This window comes from Tenrec ecaudatus, chromosome 1 (assembly GCF_050624435.1).
Source record: "Tenrec ecaudatus isolate mTenEca1 chromosome 1, mTenEca1.hap1, whole genome shotgun sequence".
NCBI classification, from domain to species: domain Eukaryota; kingdom Metazoa; phylum Chordata; class Mammalia; order Afrosoricida; family Tenrecidae; genus Tenrec; species Tenrec ecaudatus.
Window position 1 is genome coordinate 189717425 of NC_134530.1, and position 18509 is coordinate 189735933.

General features: G+C 38.7%; 1 protein-coding gene across 1 annotated transcript in view; it reads left to right on the plus strand.

Annotated features, from left to right (window-relative positions):
- Positions 1-18509, plus strand: part of PAPPA2 (pappalysin 2) — a 359519-nt gene that overhangs the window by 214702 nt on the left and 126308 nt on the right. The window contains exons 12-13 of the mRNA XM_075540487.1: positions 15373-15508; positions 15711-15927. Of these exons, the coding sequence (XP_075396602.1) occupies positions 15373-15508; positions 15711-15927 (353 nt within the window). The remainder of the gene's footprint in view (positions 1-15372; positions 15509-15710; positions 15928-18509) is intronic.

The window sequence follows — 18509 nt, forward strand, 5'->3', positions numbered from 1 at the left end:
AATCTAGTTCATAGGATTTATTCATCACATATTGTAAATGATAGGTGCCATTGGGGACTAGAGAAAGAAACAAGAGGCTTGATCCTTCCCAGAAAGTGCTTGGAATCTAAGCATTATAGACAGCAAATGAAGCCATTTGAGAAGCAGACATTCAATGAGTAAGTGCTTGTTGTTTGGTTTCACGGGGAGCCCATCAACATATGCGGAATCATATGTTCATGTTTATTTTCATGGCTGCCCTAAGAAGTCTCCAATTTGGAACAGCCTCGCTCAAGCTGGACTGGTTAGCAATCCTAACAGAAACCACCACGTGCTCCTGGCAATTTAAATAGCAGGGTCTTCCACATCGGTTATGAATTACGGATCACTGCCTGGAAACCCAGGCTACAAAAGCCCAAGGCCTGCTAACCATAATTTCCTCTCTCTCTTGATCTGACTTCAACTAGCCAAACACAGCATATGAATCTTCAACAGAAAATGCAGTGCATATTTAATTGATTGGGTTTCAGAGTTGAGAATCCCTAATACTATACAAAAGAGGAAGAAATTAAGATTTATTGAGGTTTAGTCTGTGCCAGATATTATTTATGTTAGTCAAATTCTCAATCAGAATTTGAGGTATGATCTCCTTCATGCTAGAAAGATTACCTTAAACTTGGACATTTTCAGAATTTTAGATAATGCAACTAGTAAGAATGCCAGATGGGATTGAAATGCATTAGATTCGTCTCACTGAAAATGCCCGTGGTCCTTGTTATATATCAGAGGTCAACAAGATTTTGCTGTAAAGGGCAGAGAGCACGTATTTCAGGATTTATAGGCCACTGAGTGTCACAACGACTTCACTATGCTGCTAGAGCTTGATGGTAGCCTTAGATAACATATAAACAAAGGAATTTAGCTATGCTCCAATCAAATTGTATTTATGAGTGTCAATATTTGAATTTTATATATTTCTACGTTATTTTTCTTTTGATTCTGTACAGCCACTGGAAAATACAGAAACCATTCTTTTTAGAGAATACAAAATAGGTGGTGGCCAGCGGCAATGCTTTGCTGACCACTAGATACCACTCCACTAGATACCAATCGTATTTATGAACCCTACCTTGTTTCCATACGTATTGCTCAATATGTACAAAATATTCTACAGTTTCAGAGATGAAGGAGCCTTTCCCCTTTACCCTTAAGGTACACACAGTGCAGTGAACACAATATTGCAACTGGAAACCATCATCCGCTTCAAGGGAGAAGGACTGGGCTTTCTACTCTTATAAAATTACAGACTCAGAATCTCACAGGGCAGTTCTGCCCTGCGCTATGAGTCAGAATTGACTCAGCAGTTGGGGGGAAAGGGATGGTGTTGTGATTTTATATTGCCATCAGTGTTTTTCATAGTGTTATACAAGGCTCATGAAACTTGTTGGGCAGTTTTTAAAATTTTTATTTCTGAAGCAATTTGTATAAAATAGGGATTGTTTATTCCTTTAAATTTTGGCACAACCCACCTATAAAATCAATTGAACATGGGCTTAAGGAAAGACTTATGATTTTCATTTTAACTTTTTTGGTTTTATTTATACAATAAAATTTTCTAACTCTTCTTCAATGTTGGTCTATTATATCTTTCTAAAATTTCTTAAGTTCTTGTACACATTTTAATTTAGTGAGGACAGTTGTTCATAATGTGATTTTAATTATTTGCATCTCTATTGAAGTTACAGTAATCAGTTCCTTTATATTGTATGTCTTAAAACCTGTATTTTCTTTCTCTGGTCCTATGTGCAGGAGATTTGTCTACATTATTGTTGTTTTTAATGAACAGCTTTGTATTTTGTCCATCTGTTTCTTTTTTGTTTTAGTTGTTCTTCTCTACTTCATTGATTTCCACTTTTATCTTATTATTTTCTTTCTCTTTAATTCTTTGAAAAAATATATGTTGCTTTTGTAACTTCTTGAGCTGGATACCTAGAACATTTATTTTCATGTTTCCCACTTCTCCCCACCCCCACCCCCTGACTACAATTTTAATTGTGTTCCATAAATTTTGACATACAGTGCTTTCATTGTAATTCCAATCTAAATATTTTAAATAACCCTACACTTTGTGTGTGAAGTTACACACATATGTATATAAGAAAGAGGTTTATATACAAGAGCTACTGAATATGGAGAAAACATCCCAGCCAGTCCAGATCAAGTCCATAAGTCCGATATTAGCCCATATGTCTGATACCAATCTATAAAGTCCTCTTCAGACTTAGGAAACACACACAATGAAGCCACATGTAGAAGATCACAGGCCCGGGAGTAGAAAGTCTTTGGATCCAGTGGCACTGGAAACATCTCAGTGCTGGCAGGAGTCTCTGCGTCAGGGTGGGCTCATGTGTCTTGTCAGCTGCTATGTCTCCCAGGGTGTGAGCAGCAAGTCTCCCACTTCCAAGGAGGAAATACCAGATTTCCCAGCATTCTCAGGAGAAGGCCATGCCCACACAGATGCTTCATTGGCTATATGTGATTGACAAGCTAGCTCCACCACTACACTCTTCATCCTCAAATTGACAAATGATTATATATCTAGCACAGCTTGGACTTTTTCTTTTTTAGGGCATAACAGTATTTAGTGTGTCAGCTTTGTGATGATGAGAGAATCTTCATTGTCCTCTCTGTGAACCTACATTTGAAAAACAGTGAAATTTTGAGTTTTCATTTGGAAAATAAGAACCAGTTCATAGTAGAAATGAGTATTCCTCATGGTTGTTGCTGTTGGTAGTGGCCATAGCGTCAGTTCCAAGCCATAGCTACCTAAATACAACAGCCTGCCACCACCAGCTGCTGCACCGCGCTCACGGGTGTTGCTATAATAGAGCCCATTGTAGTCACTGTGTAAAGATATTTTGCCAAGGATCTTCTTGTTGTGTGTTGCCCCTCTACTTTGCCAAGGCTAAAACTTTTCTTTAGGGACTAGCCTCTCTGGATAACATGACCAAAGCATGTGAGACAAAATCATTCCATTCTGGCTTCTGAGAAACATTCTGGTTGTACTTCTTCCAAGACAGATTTGTTTATTCTTTTGGCAGTCCATTGTATTGTCAATATTCTTCTTCAGAACCGTAATTCAAACTAATCAATTCTTCTTCAGTCTTCTACATCCAGTGTCCAATGTTCTCATGCATAGGAAGTGATTGAAAATACCATGGCTTGGGTAAAGCGCACCTTAGTTCTCAAAGTAACATCCTTGCTTTTCAACACTTAAAATAAATGTATATAAACAACTTATTTTAGATAATCTTAGATCTATAGATGAGTTGCACATTTAGTAAAGCATTCTGATATGCCCTAAAACCAAGCTTCTCTTTACATGAACCGAACCATGGAACAACAACACTTTAAAGAGGTCTTATTCACCAGATTGAGCCACTGCCATGCATTGTTTGATCTCTTAACTGCTGCTTCCATGAGAATTGACTGGCTCTAAGCAAGATGAAATCCTTAATCATTTCTATTTATCATGATATTAACCATTTGGTCCAATTTTGAGAATTTTGTTACTCTGATATAATCCATATTGAAGGCTGCAATCCTAATCATCAGCAAATGCCTCAGATCCTCCTTATTTCAGCAAGCAAGGTTGTGTCATGTGCATATCACATGTTGTTAATAAGCCCTTCTCCAATCCTGATCCGTGATTCTTCTTCATATAATCCAGTTTCTTGGATTATATGGTCTGCACACAGATCTAGAACTCTGGTGAGAGGACGCACCCAGATGCACACTTTTCCTGATTTTGAAATGGTTGAATGTCAACTAGTTCCTTTTGATGTAATTACTCTGTGTATTCCTTCCAACTTTTTAAAAGTACTTCTTGCATCATTAAATATTTTGCCCATAAAATCCTTGTATATTGAAACTCAATGCCCGAATTTTTTTTTCTTCAGCTAAACTTGATTGTTAGATGGTGAGTGGGTGCCTTGTTTTTGGTTTTTTAACTTCAGTGCGTGGCGCACTTTATTGCAATCATTTACTTCATCTTCTCCAGCTGTTTTTTGAAATGTTCGTTGGGCTCTTTACTTCATCATTTCTTCCATTTTCTTAAGCTACTCTCTGATCAAGAGCAAGCTTCCGTCGATTCTAACATCCACTTGGATCTTTGTATTCTTTCCTGTATTTTCCTGACCTTTTGCTTTCTGCATGTTTGATGTTATTGTTGTCATCCCACAGCTCATCAGGACTTCTCCCAATGAGTCAAATTTATTCTTGAGTTGTTCTCAACTTTTTGGTGGACTATACTCAAGGTCTTATTTTGGCTCTAGTGGGATTTTATTAATTTTATTCAACTTCTATCTAGCCACATATGAGCAATGGGCGGTCTGTTCCACAGCCAGCCCCTGGCCTTGTTTAGATGGATACTATTGAGCTTCTCCATTTTGAATGGTGATTTTTGAGCTCTACATTCTAATTTTAAGCTTTTATTTCTATGTATTCCATCTAGAGAAGTCCATATGTATAATCATCATTTATGTGGTTAAAATGTATTGGCTATGAAAAAGTCATTTATCTTGCAAAACTCTATCATGCAATCTTCAGTTTTGCTTCGCTCTGTAAGGCCATATATTCCAACTACTATTTCTTCGTCTTTGTTTTCAACTTTTGCATTCCAATCACCAGTAATTGTCACTGCATCTTGATTGCATGTTTCATTATTTTCAGCCTGGAGATGTTGGTAGATTCTTCAGCTTCTGCATTACTAGCTTTAGTGATTGGTGCATAAATTTGAATAATAGTTGTGTTGACTAGATTTCCTGTGTGCATATAGATGTCATTTGATAACAGGCAGCCTTATACTTCAGGATAGCTCTTGAAATGTCGTTTTTGAGGATGGATGTGATACCATTCCTTTTGAATTGGCCATCCCTGTCATAGTAAAGTATATGATTTTTCTGATTAAAATCGCCTAAACCAGTCAAGTCAGTGAGTTTGGTTGATATTTGGAGTCCACTACAAATCGGTTGAACACTGAAACTTTCACATGTCTAGATATGACAACTTTTTCTTAATGATTTGTGTGTGTGTCTGTGTGTGTGTGTGTGTGTGTGTGTGTGTGTGTGTGTGTGTGAGAGAGAGAGAGAGAGAGAGAGAGAGAGAGAGAGAGAGAGAAGAGAGTATTTAACAGTTCAAGCCACTCATCAACCAAAACCCCATTCTATCCCAACCCTGCTCCTCTAATTTCTTTTCTCTGTCTTATGGATTTCTAACCTCCCATTCACCCAAGTCAATACTTGTCAACCTTCTAGTCTGATTGCTTCATCTTCTAAACCTTGCTCTCCCTCCCTTGGAAACTTCCCAAGTCTGTTTCCTTGGTTTGGAAAGCTTTGTCTTGGTTTTTATCTTTATAGAAGTGGCCTCAAACATGCAACATTCCTCTAGTTCCTAAATGCTTTCCCCGCTTCCACTACCATAATCCCAATTCTACCTTACAAACCTGGCTAGAGCAGAGGATCTACACTGGTACAGCTAGGAGCTGGAAACACAGGAAAGCAGGGCAGATGATCCCTTCAGGACCAGTGGTGTGAGTGGCGATACCGGGAGGATGGAGGGAGGGGGTATTGGAAAGGGGAAACCGATTACAAGAATCTACATATAACCTCCTCCCTGGTGGACAGACAATGGAAAAGTGAGTGAGGGGAGACATCGGGTAGTGTGAGATATGACAAAATAATAAGTTATTAATTATCAAGGGTTCATGAGAGAGAAGGGAGCAGGGAAGGAGGGGAAAAAATAAGGAACTAATACCAGGGCCTTGGTTGGAGAACAAATGTTTTGAGAATGATGAAAGCAATGAATATACAAATGTGCTTTACACTATTGATGTATGTATGGATTGTGACATGAGTTGTATGAGCCCCTAATAAAATGATTAAAATAAATTAATTTTTTAAGTGGCCTCAACCTTTTGTGATTGACTAACTTCAGTTAGTATAAAGTTCTCCAAGTCGATCCATGTCATGAGGTGCTTCCTGGTTTCATAATTGTTTTTCAGGGATGCATAGTATTTCATTGTGTTTGTATCAAAGTTTCTTTATCCATTTTTCCATGGATGGGCATTTGAGATGTTATCAATTTCTCACTTTGGTGAATAGTGCTGCAATGAACACAGGAGTGCATTTGTCTGTTGATGTAATGACTCTTCCTTCTTTAGGTAATTATGCCCAGCAGAGGTATTGCTGGTTCATATGGAATTTCTATTACTAGTTGTATGGGGTGGCACCGTCTTGCTTTCCACATGGCTGTAGGTATGTATAGACCCATGAGCAGTGTATGAGAGCTCTGATTTCTCCACATCCTCTCCAGCATTTAATGTGTTCTGTTTTGTTTTTTAATTAGGTTGCTATTGTTATGTTTTGGCGATATCTGTTGGCTGTTTTGATTTGCATTGCCTCTCTGGCTAATGATCATGAGCATTTTTTCATACGTTTGTTAGTCATTTTTGGTGAATTGCCTGTTCATGTCCTTTGCCCAGTTTTAAATTAGGCTATTTGTTTTATTCTTATTGAGATATTGCAGTTTTCTATCGATTCTAGAGATTAGTCCTATGTCTGTGTGTTTTTGCTAAAGAATTTTGTCCTAGTCTATGGGTTCCTTCTTTCCTCTTTTGAGGAAGTCTTTTGATGCATATAAGTGTCTTACTTTTAGTAGGTCCAGTGTCATCTATTTTGTCTTCTATTGTGTGTGATTCATTCATTATGTTTAATAATATGTCTATGTGCTGAAAATAGGGACCTTAAGGTTACTCCTATTTCTCACTGATGATCTTTATAACTCTGGGATTTACATTTAGGTATTTGATCTACCGTGAGTTCATTTTTATATGTGGTGTCAGGTAGGCGGCTTGTTTCATTCTAAAACAGATGGAGATACAATTTTCCAGCACCATTTGTTGAAGAGACTATTGCCTTCCCATTTAATATTTTTTGGCTCTTTGTTGAAGATCAGTTGTTTGTAAATGGATAAATTTATTTCTGGGTTTTATATTCTGTTCCACTGGTCTATGTACCTATCATTATGCCAGTAACAGGCTGTTTTGATTTTAGTTGCTGTGTAATCAGTTTAAGATAGCGGTGTGAGAGGCCTCTGAGTATTTTATTTTTCTTAACAAGGTCTTTGCTTATTCTGGGTCTTTTCTCTCTATATATAAAATTAGGAATGAGTTTTTCCATTTCTTTAAAGAACAGAATTTGGATCTGGTTCAGAATGTATAGATTGCTTTGGGTAGTATTGATATTTTCATAATGTTAAGCCATCTTATCTCAAAATATAGAATATTCTCTTTGGTTTCTTATAGTGTTGTGCAATGTTCTTTGTATGAGTCTTTCATTTCTCTTAGGTTCATTTCTAAGTATTTCATCTTTTGTGTGGCTATTGTAAATGGCAATATTTTCTTGATTTATATTTCAGAGCTCTCTTCATTAATATACAGGAATCCTATTGATTTTTGTATTAATTCTATATCTTCCCAAGTTGCTAGATACTTTGATTGTTTCAAATAATTTTTGTTGTGTCTGTTGGGTTTTCTACATATGAAATCATATCATCCGCAAGTTATAATAAGCAAACTTTTCTTTGCCTATTTTGATTCCTTCCATTTCTTTTTATTTTTGCTCAGACTGGCAGCAGAATTTCAATAAAGAATGGACTTATTGATCTTTGTTGGTTTGCTGTTATGTTGCTGTGTTTTTGTGTCTGTATGGTTTTATTGGTTTCTTTGTTTTTTCCTATATTTCTGTGCTGTTTTGAGGACTACTTTCAATGTGGTGTCTTCTGGATGGTGATGTATTTTGCTCTCATTTTCCCATGTTACTGATTGTCTGTACAAAGTGAAACTTTATAATAATTTGTAATGTGGGTCTTGATTTTTAAATTCCTTTCATTGTTCCTTGACTAGAAATGCCCTTATTTTTCCCTTTTCTGTGATAGATAACTTTGCTGGACATAAGATTCTTGGTTGGCAGTTTTATTCTTTCAGTGTTTTATATGTGTCACTCCTTTGTCTTGTTGCCTGCAATATTTAAGTTGAGAAATCTGAACTTTGTTTTTTTATTTTCTTCGGAAGTGACTATAATTATTTTCTCTAGCTGCTCTCAGGATGCTCTCCTCTATCTTTGATATTCAAGAATGACTATGATATGATACAATGTTTTTCTTTTAGGATCTGTGCTGTATAGGGTTCTTTCAGCTTCCCTAATAGTTATTTTTTTCTCTTTTATGAGTGTTAAGAATGTTTCTTTAAGACTTCTAATTTCATCCTGCTCTGGAATCCCAATAGGACAGAAGTTGCTCCCCTGGACAGGTTCAACATAATCCTTAGCATTTCTTCAGGTTCCTTTGCTTTCGGGGTTGATTGTTTATTTTGCTATTTGTAGTCAAGGGAATTGTTTGTAGCCAAGGGAATTGTTTGCTGTTTGTAGTCAAGGGAATTTTCTTTAAGGGAATTGTCTTTTGATTTTTGTAGTCAAGGTAATTGGCTTTCCATTTCTTAGATTCTATTACTCTGTGTCTTTACTATGTCTAATTCTGTTGTATTGTTATTATTTTTTATTTGGTGTAGGGGTTCTAGTTTTGCTATTCTTTCCATTATCCCTCAAATATTTCCTCTGTCCTTTGAAAGTACCTGAATATCATTCTTCTGAATTATATTTCTGATACTTTAAAAAAAACTCCTTTCCAGAATATTCCTGAATATTCTGGATGTTTGTGTATGTTTCTCTTTCTTTTTTTTTTTTTAGTTTTAATTTGTTCGTGTGTGTGTGTGTGTGTGTGTGTGTGTGTGTGTGTGTGTGTGTGTGAGATGATTGCTGTTTCTTCAGGATTGTGGTGCAGCTCTTAATGTTGGGAGTGCTGCTGGGTCAAGTGGGAGTAGTTGGCTTTGTCTTGCCAGGGTACAAGTTAGGCACGAGATTCCTTCCTGGGTCATGGAAGCCTCCACCCCCCTCGCCCCCCTGAGTGTTGGAGAGGAATTTATTCAATGTGCAATCAGTGGCCCTCTTGAACTGGAACTTCCAGATATGAAAACTTAACAAACTAAGATCTGTGATTAAATGCAATGACCTTTTTTCCCCACTTCCTCAATCAGGATGAAAGGTTACTTGATTATTCGGTGCACTCATTGGCTCTCTTAAACTCATTAGCTCTCTTCTTGTTCCCAAAAAACTTCATGTGCAATAATACCTCTTCCGACTCTCAGATTTTGCCTTAAGAGAGGATTCCTTGGGGTTCAGATTCTGGGAAGTAGAGTTTGCATGAAGACAGTTTATTGAGAACTGTCCTAGAGCTATTGAAATGTGATTGGACAGAGGGAGGAGTGTAGCTGGAAATAAATGCATGAAGGCATTATCATCCCTCAAGGAGCCAGATTTGCCAACACGACTGTGTTTCAATGTAAATCTACTCACTACTATCAAAAGATCACTGGATGCAGACTATCCACTCCCAGTACTAGGAAGAGTCTACCCCTGGGTGATGAAGTTCTTTTCTTTTAAGGGAAGTTTCTGAAAAGACTTTCGCTGTGAACTAAATGAAGGTGGAGCTTAGAAATATACAAAAGAATGCACTAAAGATCCATTTTTGTCCTTCCCTTCCTCCTTCTCAGTTACATAACCTCTTCCATAAAAGTCTCCGCAGAAAGCCCTTGGATCCAAAATCACAGTGTGGTAACTTATTTCTAGGATTTAAACTAACTGGTAGAGTCTAGTACAAGCCCTTCTATTGATTTACCAAGTCATTCATATTCAAAAGCACCCCTTCCCCAGTCGGAAGGTATCATAATGATGGTTTCATATGCATTTCAAAAATGACAAGTAAATCTCTCCTGAATTAAGAAGAACATAAGCTCATAGTGTTTGTAGCATTATATAGGAAATCAACTCAGGTTTGAAAAATCCCATACAGGAATCTGTATATGTGAATAAAGTCAGATCAGGTTTAAGACTGCTCCCCACATTTCAAATATATAGAGAATTGAGATAGCTCAGTGATTAAAGGCTTGTTTTCTCATACTATCCCTTCACCTATTAGATTTTTATTGAGTGAGACCAACTGGAACTGTGAAATTAAGTACCTTTCTCATCAGAATTTCTAAAGTCTATATAACCAACAATATTATAAAATTGAAGGGAATTTAAGACAATATGTGGAAAATTTCCCTTATTTTTAATTCAGGGGTTCTCAACCTTCCTAATGCCATGACCCTTTAATACAGTTCCTCATGTTGTGGTGACCCCAACCATAAAATTATTTTTGTTGCTACTTTATCACTGTAATTTTGCTACTGTTATGAATCGGGTGAGTGACCCTGTGAAAGGGTCTTTCAACCCCCAAAGGGGTCACAACCCACAGATTGAGACTGTGTTTTAATTCAATATTTCCATAAACATTTTGAAAACCCTCTATTGATTTCCCAATCTTCTAAATTTTCACCTACCCACAAAAAAACTAATGCGATTCAACCAGTAGTTCAAATATCCTTTATCTGATGTCATTGTTGGAATCTGATTGATTCCAACAATGGCCTTTAAAGGGGACTCTTGACTCATAAAACCATATAATGCTTTTATGTCCAGTGCTTATGTGACTTTTTTATGCAAAGGAGGGACAGAGGTCAATACATTTTCTGAGGGATCTATGATTTTCCAAAGGTCATTAGTTCAATATAAAGAATAGTGGATTTCAAGTAGGAAGGCCCAACTTCCTTTCTCTGTAACATTAACTTAGAAGAAATTACTCTCATTCTCAGAAATCAGTTCCAAATTCTAAAATCTGACCTTTGTATTCTGTGGATAGTATATTGTAAAAAGCTCAACTAGGACTGAAAGTCCAGTGATTTTGGTGGAAACCTCTGCAAATCATGTCGTTATGCTTGGCAAACTGTAGAGCACACTATGAACATGTGTACCTGGTCACTTTTCCCTCTTCAAGGGCCTCTCTTCCTCCTGGGAAGGAAAAAGTCCATAGGTGAGTGAAAATCAAAATATACAGGGAAACAAAAAGAAGAAGCAACCAACCCAATAATGATCCAAACACATTGTAAAACCTCAGAAAAGATTATTTTCATGTTTGTAGTAGAGTTTCAGGGTCTGCTATCCAGTGACCATCACAATGAATGACCTGGCAGTTGGAATGTTTGGCTTAGGAGTATGTTCAGTGTGTCTATGCCCAGCAGGCAGATTGAAAGAGAATTTCTTCATTCCACACAGTTCTGCATTAAGGAAACATTCCTTCAAGCTTACTCTCACCAGTAATCAGAGCTTAGATTGGGGAGTTGAAATGCTGCTTTTGGATGAAGAAGCAAATGAGTATGTGGGGTTGACCATGGGTTTGTGTGTCTGTCTGTCAGGATCTGTGTATCTATCTATCTATCTATCTATCTATCTATCTATCTATCTATTTATCTAATTATCTATCTATCTATCTCGATCTATCATCTATCTATCCTTCCATCATTCATTCATTCATCATTCATCTACCCTATGTTTTTGTTTTAAAGCATTTTCTGATGGACATGCTGAGTTAATTTCACTGGCAATCCCTCTGTCTTAAATGTTCCTCAGTCCTGAAGAAGTATTTGCTCTTCCTTACAACTGGTCATAAGAAACTTCTTCACATTAAATTTAAATTTCTCATGTAATATAGAAATAAATTTTCCTAGTTAAAATATATAATGAATGCTTACTCATAAAATAAAGTTATTTTGAACATCTCTAATCTTTTTTGTTTTTATCTGATATTCCTGGACCATAACTCCTACCTGAGTATGTCCCCAGAAATTCCTCCTATGAGCTCTATCCTGTATGGGACAGCTGTTCCTTTGATGCATTTGGTGTAGTGATTAGAGGAGTGTTATAGTTGTAGTGGCAGAGGTAGTAGGAAGTAGACTAGAGTTTCATGTTGGCATAGCTTCTGCTCCAAGTGATAATTATCATTTACTTCTAGGAATATGAAATGTATTACTTTGCTTAAAGTAAAGATAGCCTGAACCGATATATGTACCTGTATAATAGAGGCATATATTAAGAAGCCTTGGTGGCAAAACGGGTAATTGTTCAACTGTGAACTTACAGGTCATCAGTGTGCACCCACCAGTTTCTCTGCAGGAGGTAAAACTTGGCAATGTGCTGATGTAATGATGACAGTCTAGAAACACCACCACCACCACCGCCCTCCGCAGTTGTAGTATGTCCTACAGGGTTTCTGGGGGTGCAATTGATTGATGGCATACAACATATTAAAATAAATATGAATGAGCCTTGGTAGGAGCACATTTTATAAGTAGTATTTTTGTTTGGATAAGGAATCAATGCTTAATTTCCTGATTGGGCTCTTCATTCTTGAAGTGTCTATGTCTTTGTGTGAAACAGTAGCACATCTTTAATAAGAGCACATTTCACAGAAATTTCTGTATATACATATATTTTGTAGATTTTAAAGTAGAGGTTTGTTCTTTATTAAGAGCTTCAAATATTTCCAGTTTCTATGTAACAAAACCTTGAGTACTTGTTCACTATTCTACAACTGCCTGTATAAAATAACATATGTAAAGTTTTTTAAAATCAATAAATCCCAGAAAAGCATAATTCTCTATTTATCAATATACAAAGGCAAATATTTAACCTTTAATTTTCATTTGCTCTTCTTTCCTCTCTGAAGTTTAAATATAGTCATAAAATATTTTTTCTGTGAATGAGAATTGTTGAATATTGACCCTCTATAATATAATAAATACAGCCCTATGTGATTTCATTTAATCCTTAAAAGTTTGATAGGTCAGGAAAATGTGAGCCCTCACCTCTAGGAAGAGATGGATGACTCAGATTTGCCTAGCTAATATGGGTAGATCCCAAAATGAAACCCAGGCTTTCTAAATGACCAAATGTCTCTCTGGATCCACGAATGTGCTCAGCTTCAATTTTGTGGTTGTTAGCTTCTATCCAGTCAAATCTCAACTCATGGCAACCCATGACTGCTGCCCAGTCCTGTGCCATCCATATGATTAGTTAAGAGTTAAAGTGTTGGGATCTAAAGGTTTTCCCTCAATGATTTTCAGAAGTAGATCACAAAGACCTTCTTCCTAGTCTGCCTTAGTCTAGAAGCTCTGCTGAAACCTATTCAGCATCATAGCAACGTGCAAACCTTCACTCGCTGAATTGCCAAGAATCCAATCGGAGTTTCCTGCAAAGAAGGTGATAACTCTACTACTAAAACTGCCATAGCCTCACGAGTTTTCCCCTGATTTATGTCCATGATGTTTATATGTGCAGATTAAAACTCCTGTCGGCTGTAGAGGCTCGGATATGTAAGTTGTATAAGAGAGTGCACACTGCCCTGTGTTTCTGTGGTGTTCAGATGAGAATGAAATTTGGCTGTGTCCCTATGAAAGGAGATGTTGTCCACATCTCAGCAATCTGTACTTTAATCAAATCCTTGTGTCTGTTTTTTGTAGCCCAGCATTCCTCTGCTTGTCAACAAATATAAACTGTGGTTTTTCTGCTTAAATACATGGCCTGGAAATTCTGGCCCACCTGTCTTCCACCAATCAAGGTGCAAACGGTCACTAGGAGCAGGCTTTGAAAATCAAAGTGGCTTGATGTTCAAAGACTCTTAGAGCAAGTAGGGACGTTTCTAGAAGATGGAAAGTGAGGTGGAGTTCGTGTGTGTGGGACCTTGGATCTAGAAATCCACATCATAAGAATTAGCTCTACTAACTAGCTCTAGGTGGGTGGTGTCTATTTTGGAACCCAGTGGAATACAGGAAAGGTTAAACTCTCTTGATCCTTGTTGAAACCAACCTCCTCTTCAGCTGTGAGTGCCATGGAGGTAAAACCACCGGGTACTTGTTTGGACCGTGCCTGTCCCTGCCTTAGGAAACAGCCCAGACCTTTTGTGGTCTACAAAAAGGAAGAGGTTACAGGTATTCCCAGGGGACTTTGATGTCATTTGCTGCTGCAGTTGAGGGCTTTGAGTTACATTCATACTTACCTTAGGATGTGGTTCATGTCAACCTCTCGCCCAGTCAGGGACAAAGGCCCTCATATTGCAAGTCATTGCCTATGGGCCTGGAGGTCTTAAGTTATGAAGGAGTATTTAGTGCTTCAAAGAGAGGAAATGAAAACGGGAGGGGGACACTGTAAAAAAGAGAGTGTGGCTGGTCTTTCCCTCAAAGCAGTAGAGGAAGAAGGAGTATCTGTGCTACTTCAAACACCACAAGTCATAAAATCACCCGAATTAAGCCCGGAGTGCAAACGGACACTCTACAAACATGCCAAGACTCAGAGAAGTCAGCTTGCAGACAAGGAAGAGTTTTCATTAAAATGGAAAACTTTTTTGACTCTCTCCTGCTCCTCACCTTTAGAGGAAGCCTCTGCCAGTAGATGTTGTACTCGCTTTAAAACCAGAAGTGCTTCTCCTACAGCTAGGTCAGCATTGGAGTCTGAGTCAAAAGTGAAACGAATGCACACAGAACTTTGTTCGGACCCGTGCTGGGTCCTGATTAAGACTGATAAAGCTAGGGGAGGTTGGGATTTGCTCTTAAGAGAAGCTAAGAGCAATGTGCAGAACAAAGACACAAAACAAAACTTGCAGTGCAACGTGAACTACTTTCAGTACGAAAAATGAGAACCTCAGGTCATCCTGTTTATCTCCTCACCACTGAGATGTTTTCTTTATTTAATAAAGGATTTCCAGGAATAAAATTTACATTGCATGCTTTGAACGTCTCTTTTAATGCTTGAAAGCCTCCACATTTAAAGAATATTCTCTGGAAAGAAATCTATTTCTCTGTGTCTCAGTTCATTTTCAGCCAAGGATTGGGTTTAGACACCAGGAGAAGGGCATAAGAACAAACACCTTGTCATCTGTGATCTCAGAAGTGACAGACTGCGGTAGCCACCACCACCACTGCTCCCCTCACCCACCACCCCCCCACACCTGTCATATGCATATAGTTCATAAGCTAATAGGAGAGTCTGGTAACATTTTTAGGAGAAAGGATGGAATAACCAGTTGCAGCAATGCCAATGGGGAGTTTGGAAAATAGTTCAAAACTAGATGTTATCTTGGTGTCTGCTTCTCTTCACCTGATCTTTCTGAGAAATCTAAAATAAGACCAGGAGAAGTCCAAGAGAGACAGTTGGGGCACACAGTCTACCATTCACATGCAGTTCAGCAGCTAGAAGTGATCATCTTTTCATCTTCTCTTGGCTGCCGGAGGAGTTCTCATTTTATGCATGTGAGGTATCTGGGAAGACTGACGTGTGTCATATGTCTTGAGCGTTACGTGGATACAGCACCCATGTATGTATATATATATATGTTTATGTTTAGGTCTGCTTCAACAGACCAGGAGTGGCCACGGCAATTTTCATTTTCTTCACGTCTGATGGCCGGATCTCTGGGAAGCATCCGCGGCCAACAGTGACCCTCCAGCTGACTGACATCAGTGAAAACAACCACTCTCTGGGTGAGTTTGATGTTATCTGTGGAGGACCATTGGGGTCACCCTAATAGACTTAGGAATCAGCATGAGATCCCCCTCTTCTTTTGGGCTTGGGACCTTGCTTCTATGACACAACTATTAATAACATAAAATGAATACTACCTCTGGAAACACAGTGCTAGATGAATGGCCTGAGAATATTATTCACCTACTTATTTCTCTTCAGGAACATACGAATTGTCGTGCCAACATAACCCACTGGTTGTCAATGTGACCCATCACTCCAATGTCTTCTCCCACCACATCACCTCAGTGCTGCTGAATGTGTCATCCCCATTGGTGGGCATCTCAGCGGTGGCTCTGAGGACAACCTCCCACATCAGCCCTGCAGCTCCCCATGACTGCACCCCTGAGCTCCAGGAGCAAGATTATCAGGGACAGAGGTACAAAGTCCCTTTCTTTCCTTCTTCATTCCCCCTCACAAAAACAATCCAGAAACCTCTGTGTGTGTGCCTGTGCATGTGGTGGCCATGATATATGCGGAGGATTTCAAAATGTTCATGAAAAATTAATTTTCTTTTGAATTCCATTTTACAACTTTTTGAGCACACTCATGCGCATCATCTTGGAACTTATCATTGTGTATACAGCGGTGTTTAATCGCTAACTTAAAAAAAAAGGGGGTCTAGAACTGCCAAAGAAGTATAGGGGGAAAAGTAAAGAGCAATTTCTGGAAGCCACACCCAGGTTTTGTATTTTCCCCTCTTTCCTTAGATGAGCATAATTTTTACATAAATATTTAACATCTTTACAGGGTCTTAAATTCTGGGGGCGGAGGGGGTTTACCTATTAAACCACTGGCTTGAAATCAACATTGCTATATAAACTGCCAAATTTTCCCTGCCAAAAACTCAATGTTCCGTAAGCAATGTATATTTTTTCCTCTTTGTTCCCACCTGGACAATGTATACAGTAAGCTTCAAAATTACTTTCTGAAACATGTTGTATACTTGATTAGGGCTTAAGACGAGAATCAGAAATATGTTTGCTACATGTTTCTTTCTGTGGGTATCTCTGATTGTGAGACAGAGAATGATGTTCACTGGACTCTGAACAGAGGGCAGTAAAGGAACCTCGTGAAGTGCTGTATCCAAGGTTAGTCCTAGCTAGGGAGGGAGCACCCCCTACACAATCATCTGTGCTTCAGCTTGGTGGGAATCATTTTCTACATAGTCTACACGGTTAAGTGAAATTATAGGTAAGAAGGTCTTGTCACTCGTTGAATGGTGGCAGGATCCCAGTTGTAAGAGCTGGTATTATAGACAGTGATCCTTTACCAAGGAAAAACCCTAGTACTACCATGACCATTCCAGGGAGATTTGAATCCCAGCCATGATTAGGGATGTGAAGAAAACCGTATCACACAGTCTAAGAGTATTGTACTGGTTATCTATTACTATGTAGGCAATTACCTCGGAATATAGGGTCTTTCAGGAGGGTGTGCAGTCAAGCCATTGTTTGGGACTACAGCTATTTCAAGGCTGAAATCAAGCTGAACATTTTACTTGAAACTTAATTCACCTGGTCATTGCCAGGCCTCAGAAGATCTTTGCCTAAGCTCCCTCACATGGGCGCCAACAGTAGGTGTGCTCCCATAGGAATGGCTAAATTCCTCATCATATGCACCTCTCCATAAGCTGTCTAGGTACCTTATGACGTGGCCACCAGTGATCTAAGAGAGAAATAGAGCCAGAGAAAGTGAGCATATGGAAGGTCCTCTAAGAGAAAGGATGCTCTTTTTGTTTAAGATTTTAGTTAATATCAGATGTGGCAGCCATTATATCTGTCATAGTCTATTCATTAGACATGAGTCACTAAGTTCAGCCCATAGTCAAAGGAGGAGACTACACAAAGGCAAGAATCCTTGGAGGCTGTCTCAGAAGCTACCTGCCGCATGTAGTAATGACATGCCATTGTTTGCTCTCTAGTCAATTCTGACTCATAGAGACACTGAGTGACAGAATAGAGCAGGACTTTGTAGGCTGTCATCTGTATGGGAGCAGGTCACCAGGTCTTTTCTCCCATGGAGCTGCTGGTGGCCTTGAACTGGTGACTTTTCAGTTAGCAGGTAAGCATTGAACCATTAGGCCACCCAGGATTCTGATAACATCGACAATTGGTATTAATTCAGCACAGGCTATGTGTTAGATATTGATCTAAAGGGAGGTAGGGAAAACCAGTGAGGGATACTTGGATAGTGGACTGTGTGAGATCAGCTCATGCATCTGCAACCTTTACATCTTCTCAATGAGTGGCCATGTTCACATAGTAACCCAAGAAGCAGACTATTAAAATTATGTAGTCTACTAAAATTATTGCCTCTCTCTCATGTATTTTCAAATTGCTTTTTCTACTGGTTCTACCTCTGGCCTCGAGCCATCCGGAATGTCTTTCAGATTTCTGAGACATGTGTTCTTGATGAGCTTCATGTCTTTGCACACAATGTTCCTACTTTCTGGAGTGCCTTCCTGCCCTTCTTCACTTCAACTTGAACTTCACCATCAGGCTTCATCTCCGGCAAAGCTTTCTGTGAACACCATCCTTGTTTTCATAGGACATGGCAGATAGTCCAACCATGACCAAAGCAACTATCAACTAATCATTTACTTATTGTGCATTATCTCTGAGCCCCCTCACAATGGGGACCCTGAACCTAGCAAGGGCCCGATACACGGTAAGTCCTCATAAACCAGATGTTGACTGGAATTGAGAGGCATCCTCTCTAAACACTCGAAGGACAGAACTGAATAAGCAAACCAAACAGTCGAGGCCGAAGCCTCTCCAGAGCTGAGGGACAAGAATTCCCTTCGCCATCAAAACCGTGAAGCTCTGACAAAGAAGCTGATGAATTGTGACCCTTGGTGCTAGTTCTTTACTGGTTTTCATGTGGCACTGTGGGAAAAACAAGTTTTATATGCATGCATGCAAACCAGTAGAAATAGGATATTATTCTCCAGTTTACACA